The sequence below is a fragment of the Notolepis coatsorum genome (assembly GCF_963971535.1).
Source record: "Notolepis coatsorum genome assembly, chromosome: 1".
Classification (NCBI taxonomy): domain Eukaryota; kingdom Metazoa; phylum Chordata; class Actinopteri; order Aulopiformes; family Paralepididae; genus Notolepis; species Notolepis coatsorum.
In genome coordinates this window covers 52333106-52347600 of record NC_140165.1, presented here as the reverse complement: position 1 = coordinate 52347600, position 14495 = coordinate 52333106, and the positions used below count along the sequence as shown (strand labels likewise).

Below are 14495 nucleotides of genomic sequence, written 5' to 3'. Positions count from 1 at the left end.
AATTTGAGGTTATTTACATCCAAATCAAGTCAACAGTGTAGGAATTACAACAATGTGCCCCCCCCCCTTTATGGGACCAAAAGTCTGCCAAAATGATGACAATTCTTATGACAATATATGAATATATATATGATTTATAGTGTTTTCAAAACTTCCAACTTTTCTTTTCCAAATTAAAGTAAATAAATAATAGTATCCATTTGGTGGTATACAAAGGTAATTTCAATAGAGCTCTTGTTTTCAATGAGTGGAAATTAACCCACTCATGCAACAGAAATTCACTCCAATCAAATCACCCATCGGTTGCCAGCGGTTGCTATACACACCGCTATGTGGTCAGGTTAGATCGATGGGAGTACTGATGAATTATCTGAAAGTATTTAACATACTGTATAGACATATAGTTACTTGACCCAGGTCGTAGTCAGAGCCCCTCTCTCTCGCTCTCTCTATGCAAAGCTTTTTTCTCTCTTCACGTCACTGTTATGATTGTAATGAAATGAACAGGATAATAAATGGAACTGAAGAATTGTTTGTCTTGTATGTGTGTGTGCATCCTTAACCCCTGTCAGCTATTCATGTTCATTCTGTAACAAGCAGCTAGAGAGACATTCGACTGGCTCCTGAAACTGAGTAGAACTTGAGTAAATCTGTTTTTAAACTAGTTTAAATCTCACTACTATGCACTCAAGTCTGTAGCACTCAAGTTTGACACAGAGTTGTACCCTTCCTGCTGACTTGTTATGCAGAACTTGTAAGTGGATTAAAGCATCAGCTAAATGACTAAACGTAAATGTAAGCACTTCTGAACAATAATAGTCAAATAATACATTTGAAATTATGCAATGTAATCCTGGGCATAGATTTATATAAAGGCTAGATGACTCACCCGCGCTGCTGGCCAATGGAGACCGATGTTGCCACATGGTGGCCATCTTGCCACAGGCGCCCACTCATAACATGAATGTCTATGGTGCATGTACTATTGCTATAACCATAGATTGCAAAATTTTCAACCGGTTTGGTTTGTTATAAACGTCAGATGTAGTTCTCATACTGCATACTTATAATGGACTTTCATATGAAAATTATTTCAACATGTCCAAGCATCCTGATTCATAGCTACGTTTAATAAGGTTTGTAATAAACCAAGATGGCCGCCGGTGAACTACATATATATACTATATCTATGATCCTGGGGGTCCCCGGACCCTGCGTTGAGAACCGTTGATCAACAAAACTTTATAACTTTATTTATAAACTCAGAGCAACTCTGAAAATGAAATGTTTTAAAAACACAGTAAGCAGCAAATAAATATGACCAATTGGTTCCAACATAACTGCGTGCTTTATTGATACACAGTAAAGCATTTTATAATACAGTAGTAAGGCATATATTTGGTGGAGTTTGATATGTTGTGAAGTATCGACGCGTTATTGGAAAAACGATGGGAGAATGAAACACGAGAGTTAGAAATGTAAAATTAATCAAATTCAGTGTCTGGATTAAAACAAACAAAACCTCTTTGATCATGCTGCAAGAACGCCCAAAACACTTTACTGCCGTGACAAAACTACCGATTGTCACGGCCGACATCCTCTCCAAGTGGTTATACATTAAATAAGAATGGGGCCATTATTTAGTCACACCTGCTAAATAATATCGTCACATTCCACACAGCACAAAAACATAAAATACTCTTTAAATGAAAGAAAGACAAATGCCAAATGTAACACGCTACCAAAATGTATGTCTTCCACAAACAGAAAAAAAACTCCTAGCATGTCCCACTTTGTCCCAGGTTTAACAGTAGTGCACACTGATTCAGATTTGTGTAAAATGATATTTTCATTAATAGATATTTATATGGAAAATCTCCCGAGTGTGATGAGAGATGCAATGTACTGCTGTATGCATCTGAACATTCAGATTTGAGGCTCTGACAATTAGCCTACAACCTCTGTGGACAGACATGGATGGATGGATGATGGATCAATTAGAAGATTTGGCGTCGATGAAGTCAATGAACATCGGGTTAATTAACTGATGACTTAACAAGCATTAAAGCGACTGGATAACGAGGGGGGACAGCAATTGTCTCAGTAGGAGTAACTCAAGTCGGTGTCCAAAAAATACGTGAGTTTGAAAGTTCAAACGAGGTAGAGCTTGCCGAATTCTAATATTTCTCGGTAAAAGTGTAACGTTATTCAAATGAAGAATTCATAAGAAAAAAGTTACCTCAGGGTTCAAGCGAGTAACCTTGTAAACGTTGTAGCGCTGATTAAAATCCCATTGCTCTATTTATACATAACTGTTTATGATTTGATAAGGAGGAATGAAATGATATATGTTCTCTACGGGCCATACTGTAGCAGTTGCAGACTTAAAAAGGTTTTAAAAGGTGAACGGTTGCTGATTTTCTATAAATTCACGTTATGTGTCGCAGATACCGGTTCAGAGTCCTAAAACTTTCCCATACGGAGTACCAATCTGATCCAAAACATTTACAGGACAGCATACACATCGACCACTAATTTGGGGTCAGTGTACAAAAATTACTTGATACAATAGAAATTGTATTTCTTTTTCCTTTGTGCCAAAAAAAAAGCAGAGAATCAAGTTATACGTGCCTCTTGGAATCGGACTTGAAGCCGGTTTGTAGGCCTAAACTCTCCCACGATACCCTGTTTTCGTCATCGGCCCCATATCTGATACCAGTATCTATGCTTCTATACCCATCAAGAGTTGAGTTACTGCACTGCACATTGAATCCAACATTACCTAATCACATAACAACGTTACCTTTTACAAGCCTGGTGTATAACTAGAAGCTAGTCTTCAATACATCCGTTATTTAGAAACCTGACATTTGGTTGGTGATGTTGTAAACGAGTGAACACTACATTATGACCGAGCAGTACTACATTATTTCTACGCTGTGTACAATATTATTAACGCAATTATTTGATTAAGAGTTGTTGTGTTTGTTGAAGTGTCTTTCATCCCCCCTGTATCTTTCAGTACCCGGTAGAAAAATAAAAATAAATATCCCTTTAAAAGCATCGACTTCCAATTCCAAATTGAGCTTTTTTTTTCTCTCTTCTGCTTACGCACCTGGCAGAGTTGTGGACGAGTTTAGGGTTAAAATACTGCAGTTGCAAAGATATTATTGAAAAAGGACAGATGGATGGAGAAATGGATGGACGGATTGTATGTGTGTAGACGGCTGGAGAAATGGATGGATAATTCAATTATAAAGAGGTTTGTCAGCCAAAGCAAATGCTGTAATGTACTGTAAATGTGTAAATTCGACACCTCCATAAACGCGCACGCCTGCGCCCGCGAGCGCACATCCTCATTCGTACAACACACACACACACACACACACATGCATACATAACATACACACACACAAGACATCCTTACAGTTTCCCGCACACATACACCACGCTAAAAGTTTTCAGGATTTCCGAATCGTCTTTACAGTAGTACGCTCTGATATAGAAAGACGTTGTTTTCCTTTGAGAAAGCACCCTTATGATTACAATCGCTCATTTTCAATACAAATGTCTGAAATGTCTTCCGTCGTCCCCCCCCCCCTGTCGATTACAAAGAGATGGCAAATATAGGATCACAAGGTCGAACACAGAACCTGTATCTCATCTCCCTTCCTGTTTTTTTGTTTCTCTTTTTTTATACAATTGCATAGAAGTTTAAAAACCAGCCTCTGTTAATAATAAAACAACTTCAGGACTTTTTTAAGAAACTACTGAAATCTACAAGTTATTATTTCTTCTCTTTTTTTTGTCATTGTTGCTGTAACCGTGATCCTTCACAAAAATAGACATTTATATATTCTCTTTGTAAACTGTGTGTCCAATCCAGTTGTTTTGACTAGAAAAGCATGCGGTAGGTAGATGGGGTGGGGGGCGGGGGGGACTTGGGGTAGGGTGGGCGGGGGGCTTCAGAAGGGCAGGGCCTCGTGCTATTCGGCGCTCTGCTCGTCTGTCATCACGCTGACCAATGACTCCATGGCGCGGCCCAAGTCGTCGGCCATGTGGAACAGACTTCCCACGCTGGGACCTGAGAGGACAGAGAGAGACACACCGCTCCTTTAGACCGACATTGGGGACATTCCATTGATATAAAAAGTTTCAAGTTTCAAGTTTCTTTAATAGTTGTCATACAGAAGTACAGAATACTTTTATACAAAATGCTTCTTACTGTTACGCTCCAGAGACTGTGCTAGACAAGATAAGTATGAAATAAAATAAAGTAGCATGTAAAAAGAAGTAAAAATAGAGGTCCCAGTGTTCAGTATAGACATATGTACAATGTTCGATGCAGACTAGAAGTAACTGAGTTACCATACAATATACTATGCAATATACTAATATACAATACTATATAGTGCAAAGCAGAAATGGGATGAGGTACAATTTAGGTACAATTTACAGTAAGGTGTACGAGTTCATTCCCTAATCTTATTCCAACCCTAACCACTAACCTAACCCTAATGGGGTGTTCAGACTATGGGTGACAAAGCTAGACTGAAGCAAAGTCGCTCGTGAAGTGAGCGTCCGTGGTCATTAATCCCGCTTCCAACAACACTGTTGGAATGGAATCTTGGAACCACACGTTCAAATGACTGGTTCTTAGGGTTCCTCCAGTTTGCTCTGAACTAGAAGAAACTGCTTTATCCTTTGATGCTTCCAACACCTGGAACGCCCTCCGACTGACTGAAGCTGAAGGTTCTTCCTTCTTTTGCTGCATTTAAAAGTATGATGTCCGACCACCGTGTGTCCACTTGTCTTAGGCACAATAAATAAGAACAACAAAAATCGGCTATGAAATTGCTGATGTCTTGTTTTGTAAGGTCGTCGTCGCTGTAAATGACGCCGTACCCTTACCCTACTTAATAATAATAATAATAATAATAACCCTTACCCTACTTGAAGCCATCTCCAATCAACTGCTATGTTAGCACAGAGTGATAGTTACCATCTTCCTGGACTCTTACTTTTGAAACAGCACTGTGCAATACTACACCTACTGTAGACCTCAGTATATTTTTACTGTATATTTTATTCCATTTTTATTCTATTTTATTCTACTCTTATCTTAGGCAATTTGATTTTTTTGTTATTCTTATTCGTGACCCGTTCTGTCTAAATGTTTAATGTTGAGAGATTTGCAGTGTCAAATTTCCCTCGGGATAATAAAAGTATTTCTATTCTATTCTATGTCTGAAATGCATTCCATTTTACAGTTGAGTCACAAATGCTGTAAACCACCACCAGCCTGTGACTTAAATTCCATTTCTGTCAATGTCTGTTCATTTTTTTCTTTTTCTTTTTTTTTAGCCTTTTGTTGAAAATAATTACTTTGGGTGACAAGATATTAAACCGGTACAATTTTGAATCCACTAGATAAAAAATGGCCTCCTAGCTACTAAATCCACTAGATAAAGAAAATGGCCTCCTAGCCACTGTGACAAAATACCTGCTCATGCCCTGACGCACACAGTGAGTGTCAAGTCCCACACAAGCAACCAACGACCCAGACTGATTTAAACAAATGTATATTACAGTGATGTAAACAAAATTATATTTAGTTTGCTATATATATACACTATGTAAATAAAGTTTGATTTATTGATTGATCTCACACAAAGATAGATAGAATACAGAACAGGAAGGGAGAGAATATCAATAGATATGAAGGAGAAGAGAGAGAGATGAGCCACTCACCTCTCACTGGAGTCCCCTTCTCCCTCCTGGCTCACGGAGAAAGGGAGGAAGAGAAAGGTGAGGGAAAACAGAAAGAAAGAGGGATGAGACTAATCGATGAGTCGTCAAGAGCCTGAGACTAACAGTTCCTTTAGAGGAGCACAGCGGTAGTGTGTGTATGTATGTGTGTGTGTGTGTGTGTTAGGGGTGTAACAATTAATCGAAATGCATCGATTCTAATGTGTTCAATTCGATGCATTGATTTGAATATGTTAGAATAGATAATAGAAATTAATCGACTTTTTTTATTGTTTTTATTGATCTATATAGTCCATTCATGCTGAGTGAATCAGTTCCCCCAGCCACATTTGTGTATTCAAAATTTTTTGGGGAATTAACTGATAACTCGTTGTGAGGTTGAATCGTTATACCCCTAGTGTGTGTGTGTGTGTTCTCACCCTGGCTGTGGGGGAAGGAATTGTTGAGCTGTTCCATCACTTCCTCCAGACCAGCATCTTGGGAAGGACTGGACAGCTCCTCGTCGCCTGGAAAAGACGAGGAAGAGAACAGCCACGTCAAAGATGTATGTGTTGGAGTGTGTGTGTGTGTGTGTCTGCGCATGTACATGCTGCCTATGTGTGTACATGTGCAGCATGTACATGCTGGGTATATGTGTGTATGTATGTACTGTATATACGTGTGTGTATATATATGTGTGTATATATATATATGTGTGTGTATATATATATGTATGTGTGTGTGTGTGTGTGTGTGTGTGTGTATATATATGTGTGTGTATGCAGTCTCACCCATGGTGTCAGTAGTCTGGCTGGCGGCCACACGGAGCAGAGGGAGGGAGGAGTCTGAGCGCTGGGAGGAGGTGGAGGGAGAGGACAGGGCCGTACCATTCACCTTAGAGTCCGTCTGAGACACACACAGACACACACGAGTGAGAATTACTTTACATAAGCAATTTCCTAATATACTCATTGTAGGGCTGACCCCTATTAGTAGATTAGGCAACTAATCGGTCGAAAGGAGCCGCAGTCGACTGCCAACCTCTTAGTCGAATACAAAAAAAATTTATAATAAAAAAAAAAAATGTATCATTCTTTCCAAAAGAAAAGAGGCCTAGAAGCGTGGCTAACGCTAATGGCACGCATACCAGAGGCTAACTGCCTACGAAAACAGGCACAGAGGCACTGAAAGAGGATTTCACCCATCTAATGAACACACTAGACTAGACAAATATCAAGATGTATCCATCAGTGGACCAATTGCATGCTTTTGCAGAGGACAAGAAGCCTTCAGTCGACTCCTTCAGACATTAAGCACCCCCACAGCCCCAATGGAATGATACAAAAATTATATTATTAATAGTCGACTAACGGCAGATTTTGGCCAATCAGTCGACCATCCAAATCCTTAGTCGGGGACAGCCCTAACTCATAGTATTGATAAGGAACTAATAAAATGTATAGCAATAAAGGCCTGTTTTCACCATTTTCTTCCCATCAAAAGGAGATACTCTGATCGGTCAGTCAGGAGATACTCTGATTGGTCGGTCACACAGCAGGATTCCCAGTTTCCCCACACTTATTTTCCACATTCGATCCCATGACATTAGTGCTGCAGTGTAACGCATGAACACGCTTTACTCCGACTATAAACACGTCATGGCATCGCTGCGCTGTGTGGCTGGAGGTGGGTCATCACAGCGACCGCCACCACAGTCTTTCAAGTGGGGCTAATAAAGTGGACATGACTTTTCTTTTCCCCCCAAATAAATGTCCAGGCCTGGAAAACATGTTGTAATTCTTCTCCAGGATTTCCATGAGCATGGGAGCCTAACAAAGACGTCCTTCACAGGAGAACAAGCTCTGCACTTTCTAACAACACAGTAGGGCTGGGCGATATGGCCTAAAAATGTAATCGGAGTAAAAAAATATATATATTATCCGATTTACAATTTTTATCGATTTTCTTTCTCTTAAACTAGAAACGCCAAGGAAATCATTCAAATAACCTTTGTTTTTATTTGACAAAAAAAAATCATCAAACCAAGATGAATGTCCCTAGTTCAAGTTCAAGTTCAAGTTCTTTAATAGTTGTCATGCAGAAGTACAGAATACTTTCATACAAAATGCTTCTTACTGTTACGCTCCAGAGACTGTGCTAGACAAGATAGTATCAAATAACATAATAACATAATATAGCATGAATTTAGAAGAAGAAAATGAGGTCACAGTTGTTCGGTATAGACATATGTACAATGTTCTGAGTTACCATATAATATACAATACACAATACTATGCAGTGTACTAATGTACAGTACTATCTAGTGCAAAGCAGAAATGGGATGAGGTACAATTTTAGGTACAATTTACAGTAAGGTGTACGAGTTGTAGTGCAATCCTTCATCCATAAATATAAAGTGTGGGGAGTGGGTGCTACAGTGTGTTTGTTTAAAGTGGGTGTGTGCTATAAAGTGTGTGTAGTGGGTGCTACAGTGTGTTTGTTTAAAGTGAGTGTGTGCGTGTGGATGTGTGTGCTATGTGTGTTTGGTGGTTGTTGTTGTGTAGTGTTCATTCATTGTTCGTTTAGCAGCCTGATGGCCTGGGGATTAATCCCTATTGGGATTAATAGTGCAATAACTTGCTTTTTCACCAAACTTCACTTAAAACAAATAAAAGGTGCCTCTTGATCATCAAACAAGAATGAATTTCCCTATTGGGATTAATAAAGTGCAAATCTAACTTTCACCAAACATCACTTTTTGTAAAATAAAAGGTGACTCTTAATTGTTTTTTTTTTGAAAATCGATTTTAATTCCTAAATCATTCATTCGAATTAATCGATAATATCGATTAATCGCCCAGCCCTACAACACAGTGGACAGGAGAACAAGCTCTGTACCTTCTAACAACACAGGGGACAGGAGAACAAGCTCTGCACCTTCTAACAACACAGGGGACAGGAGAACAAGCTCTGTACCTTCTAACAACACAGGGAACAGTAGAACAAGCTCTGTACCTTCTAACAACACAGGGGACAGTAGAACAAGCTCTGCACCTTCTAACAACACAGGGGACAGTAGAACAAGCTCTGCACCTTCTAACAACACAGTGGACAGTAGAACAAGCTCTGTACCTTCTAACAACACAGGGGACAGTAGAACAAGCTCTGCACCTTCTAACAACACAGTGGACAGTAGAACAAGCTCTGTACCTTCTAACAACACAGGGGACAGTAGAACAAGCTCTGTACCTTCTAACAACACAGGGGACAGTAGAACAAGCTCTGTACCTTCTAACAACACAGGGGACAGGAGAACAAGCTCTGTACCTTCTAACAACACAGGGGACAGTAGAACAAGCTCTGCACCTTCTAACAACACAGGGGACAGTAGAACAAGCTCTGTACCTTCTAACAACACAGGGGACAGTAGAACAAGCTCTGTACCTTCTAACAACACAGGGGACAGGAGAACAAGCTCTGCACCTTCTAACAACACATGGGACAGTAGAACAAGCTCTGTACCTTCTAACAACACAGGGGACAGGAGAACAAGCTCTGTACCTTCTAACAACACAGTGGACAGGAGAACAAGCTCTGTACCTTCTAACAACACAGTGGACAGGAGAACAAGCTCTGTACCTTCTAACAACACAGTGGACAGTAGAACAAGCTCTGTACCTTCTAACAACACAGGGGACAGTAGAACAAGCTCTGCACCTTCTAACAACACAGTGGACAGTAGAACAAGCTCTGTACCTTCTAACAACACAGGGGACAGTAGAACAAGCTCTGTACCTTCTAACAACACAGGGGACAGTAGAACAAGCTCTGTACCTTCTAACAACACAGGGGACAGGAGAACAAGCTCTGTACCTTCTAACAACACAGGGGACAGTAGAACAAGCTCTGCACCTTCTAACAACACAGGGGACAGTAGAACAAGCTCTGTACCTTCTAACAACACAGGGGACAGTAGAACAAGCTCTGTACCTTCTAACAACACAGGGGACAGGAGAACAAGCTCTGCACCTTCTAACAACACATGGGACAGTAGAACAAGCTCTGTACCTTCTAACAACACAGGGGACAGGAGAACAAGCTCTGTACCTTCTAACAACACAGTGGACAGGAGAACAAGCTCTGTACCTTCTAACAACACAGGGAACAGTAGAACAAGCTCTGCACCTTCTAACAACACAGGGGACAGTAGAACAAGCTCTGTACCTTCTAACAACACAGGGGACAGTAGAACAAGCTCTGTACCTTCTAACAACACAGTGGACAGTAGAACAAGCTCTGTACCTTCTAACAACACAGGGGACAGGAGAACAAGCTCTGTACCTTCTAACAACACAGGGGACAGTAGAACAAGCTCTGTACCTTCTAACAACACAGGGGACAGTAGAACAAGCTCTGTACCTTCTAACAACACAGGGGACAGTAGAACAAGCTCTGCACCTTCTAACAACACAGGGGACAGTAGAACAAGCTCTGCACCTTCTAACAACACATGGGACAGTAGAACAAGCTCTGCACCTTCTAACAACACAGGGGACAGTAGAACAAGCTCTGTACCTTCTAACAACACAGGGGACAGTAGAACAAGCTCTGCACCTTCTAACAACACAGGGGACAGGAGAACAAGCTCTGTACCTTCTAACAACACAGGGGACAGTAGAACAAGCTCTGCACCTTCTAACAACACAGGGGACAGTAGAACAAGCTCTGCACCTTCTAACAACACAGGGGACAGTAGAACAAGCTCTGTACCTTCTAACAACACAGGGGACAGTAGAACAAGCTCTGTACCTTCTAACAACACAGGGGACAGGAGAACAAGCTCTGCACCTTCTAACAACACAGGGGACAGTAGAACAAGCTCTGTACCTTCTAACAACACAGGGGACAGTAGAACAACCTGACAACACAGTGGACAGTTAGAAATCAAGCCTTATGTGTGTTTGTGCGTGTAGGGCTACTAGTATCTCTGTCCGTCTGTCTGTCTGACCGATTTACTTCAGTAGCTAGCCGTCTGTCCGCCTGCCTGCCTGTCTGAAAAACCTGCTTCAGTAGCTGTCTGTGTGTCTGCCTGCCTGCCTGCCTGTCTGTCTGCCTGCGTGTGTGTCTGTCTGTCTGTCTATTTATCGCGTCTGTCTGACCCACCTGCTCCAGCAGCTGCCTGTCTGCCTGCCTGTCTGGTCTGTCTGTCTGGTCTGTCTGTCTGCCTCTCTGTCTCACCTGCTCCAGCAGCTGTCCCAGCCCGTCTGTCTGCCTCTCTGTCTCACCTGCTCCAGCGAGTAGCCTCCAGCTGCATCCCCGGAGAATCCGCTCACTGGCAACTTCCGCCAGCCACAGGACGCGCCTGCCAGCCACAGGACGCACGCTGATTCGCGGAAAGTACGGAAGTAGGCGTGTTCGAGATTGATTTCGGCTCGCCTCGAAAATAGACGAGAGTAGCCGAGTGCAGCCGGGGGAGGAGTCAGAACGTCGGACACTTCAGATTTGACTACAGCCTGCTCGTCTAGTCTCGCATGGCAGATACGCATTCACGTCACCACCACACAGACATACACACCTGTCCAGCTCATTATAATGCGATGGCCGCGTGCACATTAGATTAGATTCAAATGTACAGCACACCATATACTGCTATAGTGGAATATACTATTCATAATCCATAATGTATACCATCTTATTGCGCACTCCTGGCCACCGCCACACAACACACATAATTCTGTTTTGCATCAATATATATATATACAGTATTGAGACAAAACAGACGACGTGTGTGTGCGGGATACAGTATCAGATCAGCTGCTGCATCGTTAATGAACTATAGATTTATATGGAATTCGTTAATCTATCTAGCGATTGGGTTAACTGAGAGCCAGATTGCTTAGAGGAGTACTGTATAGAGTGGTAATGCTCAGATTGCTCATTGAGTCACGCACGCACACAGCCACTTTACGTTTATAGCTGATTTTAGAATAGCTCTTCAGCATGAAGTTAAATCAACTATCCAGTTCGTTTTATAGTGTAATTTGGCTACTTGAGAGAGAGTGAGAGAGAGAGATTCATGTTACGCGCAACTTGCGGAGTACGCACTGAGTCCGTTGTCATTCAATATGAATTGAAAATGGGGGACCCTGATGTATTCTATTTTTTTTATGTCATCTTTGACGGTGAATAACACCATGCTAAAAAAGACCCATTCTGCAATCTGTTAATAAAGTTTTCAATCAATTCCAGGCCGCGACCCTCTCTCCAACCGTATTGTACCCATTCTGAAATCTGTTAATAAAGTTTTCAATCAATCACTCTCTACAACCGCACGTCTCAACCGTGCTTGGTCAAGGGGGAGGGGCGTACTTCGAGATACTTCCGTACTTTCCGCGAATCAGCGTGCGCCCTGTGGCTGGCAGGCGCGTCCTGTGGCTGGCCGAAGTTGCCAGTGAGCGGATTCTCTGGGGATGCAGCTGCGGGGATGCAGCTGGACCCTATTGGCTCCAGCAGCTGTCTCAGCCTGTCTGTCTGTCTGCCTCTCTGTCTCACCTGCTCCAGCAGCTGTCTCAGCCTGTCTGTCTGTCTGCCTCTCTGTCTCACCTGCTCCAGCAGCTGTCTCAGCCTGTCTGTCTGTCTGCCTCTCTGTCTCACCTGCTCCAGCAGCTGTCTCAGCCTGTCTGTCTGCCTCTCTGTCTCACCTGCTCCAGCAGCTGTCTCAGCCTGTCTGTCTGTCTGCCTCTCTGTCTCACCTGCTCCAGCAGCTGTCTCAGCCTGTCTGTCTGCCTCTCTGTCTCACCTGCTCCAGCAGCTGTCTCAGCCTGTCTGTCTGTCTGCCTCTCTGTCTCACCTGCTCCAGCAGCTGTCTCAGCCTGTCTGTCTGCCTCTCTGTCTCACCTGCTCCAGCAGCTGTCTCAGCCTGTCTGTCTGTCTGCCTCTCTGTCTCACCTGCTCCAGCAGCTGTCTCAGCCTGTCTGTCTGTCTGCCTCTCTGTCTCACCTGCTCCAGCAGCTGTCTCAGCCTGTCTGTCTGCCTCTCTGTCTCACCTGCTCCAGCAGCTGTCTCAGCCTGTCTGTCTGTCTGCTCTCTGTCTCACCTGCTCCAGCAGCTGTCTCAGCCTGTCTGTCTGTCTGCCTCTCTGTCTCACCTGCTCCAGCAGCTGTCTCAGCCTGTCTGTCTGTCTGCCTCTCTGTCTCACCTGCTCCAGCAGCTGTCTCAGCCTGTCTGTCTGCCTCTCTGTCTCACCTGCTCCAGCAGCTGTCTCAGCCTGTCTGTCTGTCTGCCTCTCTGTCTCACCTGCTCCAGCAGCTGTCTCAGCCTGTCTGTCTGTCTGCCTCTCTGTCTCACCTGCTCCAGCAGCTGTCTCAGCCTGTCTGTCTGTCTGCCTCTCTGTCTCACCTGCTCCAGCAGCTGTCTCAGCCTGTCTGTCTGCTCTCTGTCTCACCTGCTCCAGCAGCTGTCTCAGCCTGTCTGTCTGTCTGCCTCTCTGTCTCACCTGCTCCAGCAGCTGTCTCAGCCTGTCTGTCTGCTCTCTGTCTCACCTGCTCCAGCAGCTGTCTCAGCCTGTCTGTCTGCCTCTCTGTCTCACCTGCTCCAGCAGCTGTCTCATCCTGTCTGTCTGCCTCTCTGTCTCACCTGCTCCAGCAGCTGTCTCAGCCTGTCTGTCTGCTCTCTGTCTCACCTGCTCCAGCAGCTGTCTCAGCCGGTCTGTCTGCCTCTCTGTCTCACCTGCTCCAGCAGCTGTCTCAGCCTGTCTGTCTGTCTGCTCTCTGTCTCACCTGCTCCAGCAGCTGTCTCAGCCTGTCTGTCTGTCTGCCTCTCTGTCTCACCTGCTCCAGCAGCTGTCTCAGCCTGTCTGTCTGCCTCTCTGTCTCACCTGCTCCAGCAGCTGTCTCAGCCTGTCTGTCTGTCTGCCTCTCTGTCTCACCTGCTCCAGCAGCTGTCTCAGCCTGTCTGTCTGCCTCTCTGTCTCACCTGCTCCAGCAGCTGTCTCAGCCTGTCTGTCTGTCTGCCTCTCTGTCTCACCTGCTCCAGCAGCTGTCTCAGCCTGTCTGTCTGTCTGCCTCTCTGTCTCACCTGCTCCAGCAGCTGTCTCAGCCTGTCTGTCTGCCTCTCTGTCTCACCTGCTCCAGCAGCTGTCTCAGCCTGTCTGTCTGTCTGCCTCTCTGTCTCACCTGCTCCAGCAGCTGTCTGTCTGTCTGTCTGCTCTCTGTCTCACCTGCTCCAGCAGCTGTCTCAGCCTGTCTGTCTGCTCTCTGTCTCACCTGCTCCAGCAGCTGTCTCAGCCTGTCTGTCTGCTCTCTGTCTCACCTGCTCCAGCAGCTGTCTCAGCCTGTCTGTCTGCCTCTCTGTCTCACCTGCTCCAGCAGCTGTCTCAGCCTGTCTGTCTGCTCTCTGTCTCACCTGCTCCAGCAGCTGTCTGTCTGTCTGTCTGCTCTCTGTCTCACCTGCTCCAGCAGCTGTCTCAGCCTGTCTGTCTGTCTGCCTCTCTGTCTCACCTGCTCCAGCAGCTGTCTCAGCCTGTCTGTCTGTCTGCCTCTCTGTCTCACCTGCTCCAGCAGCTGTCTCAGCCTGTCTGTCTGCCTCTCTGTCTCACCTGCTCCAGCAGCTGTCTCAGCCTGTCTGTCTGCTCTCTGTCTCACCTGCTCCAGCAGCTGTCTGTCTGTCTGTCTGCTCTCTGTCTCACCTGCTCCAGCAGCTGTCTGTCTGTCTGCCTCTCTGTCTCACCTGCTCCAGCAGCTGTCTCA

At 44.3% G+C, this 14495-nt stretch overlaps 1 protein-coding gene across 3 annotated transcripts in view; it reads right to left on the bottom strand.

The window, feature by feature from the left end:
* Nucleotides 1-1337: 1337 nt before the first annotated feature.
* LOC311242490 (dystrophin-like) overlaps nucleotides 1338-14495 on the bottom strand; it is a 105152-nt gene continuing 91994 nt past the window's right edge. For 2 of the 3 annotated variants that reach the window (XM_084331451.1, XM_084331452.1), the window contains 3 exons: nucleotides 6540-6654; nucleotides 6189-6275; nucleotides 1338-4084 (listed from right to left, as the gene is read on the bottom strand). In XM_084331451.1, coding sequence (XP_084187577.1) covers nucleotides 3987-4084; nucleotides 6189-6275; nucleotides 6540-6654 — 300 coding nt within the window. In that variant the 3' untranslated portion in view covers nucleotides 1338-3986. Of the gene's footprint in view, nucleotides 4085-5751; nucleotides 5778-6188; nucleotides 6276-6539; nucleotides 6655-14495 lie in introns of all 3 variants that reach the window. The other variant, XM_084331453.1, reaches the window with a different exon arrangement.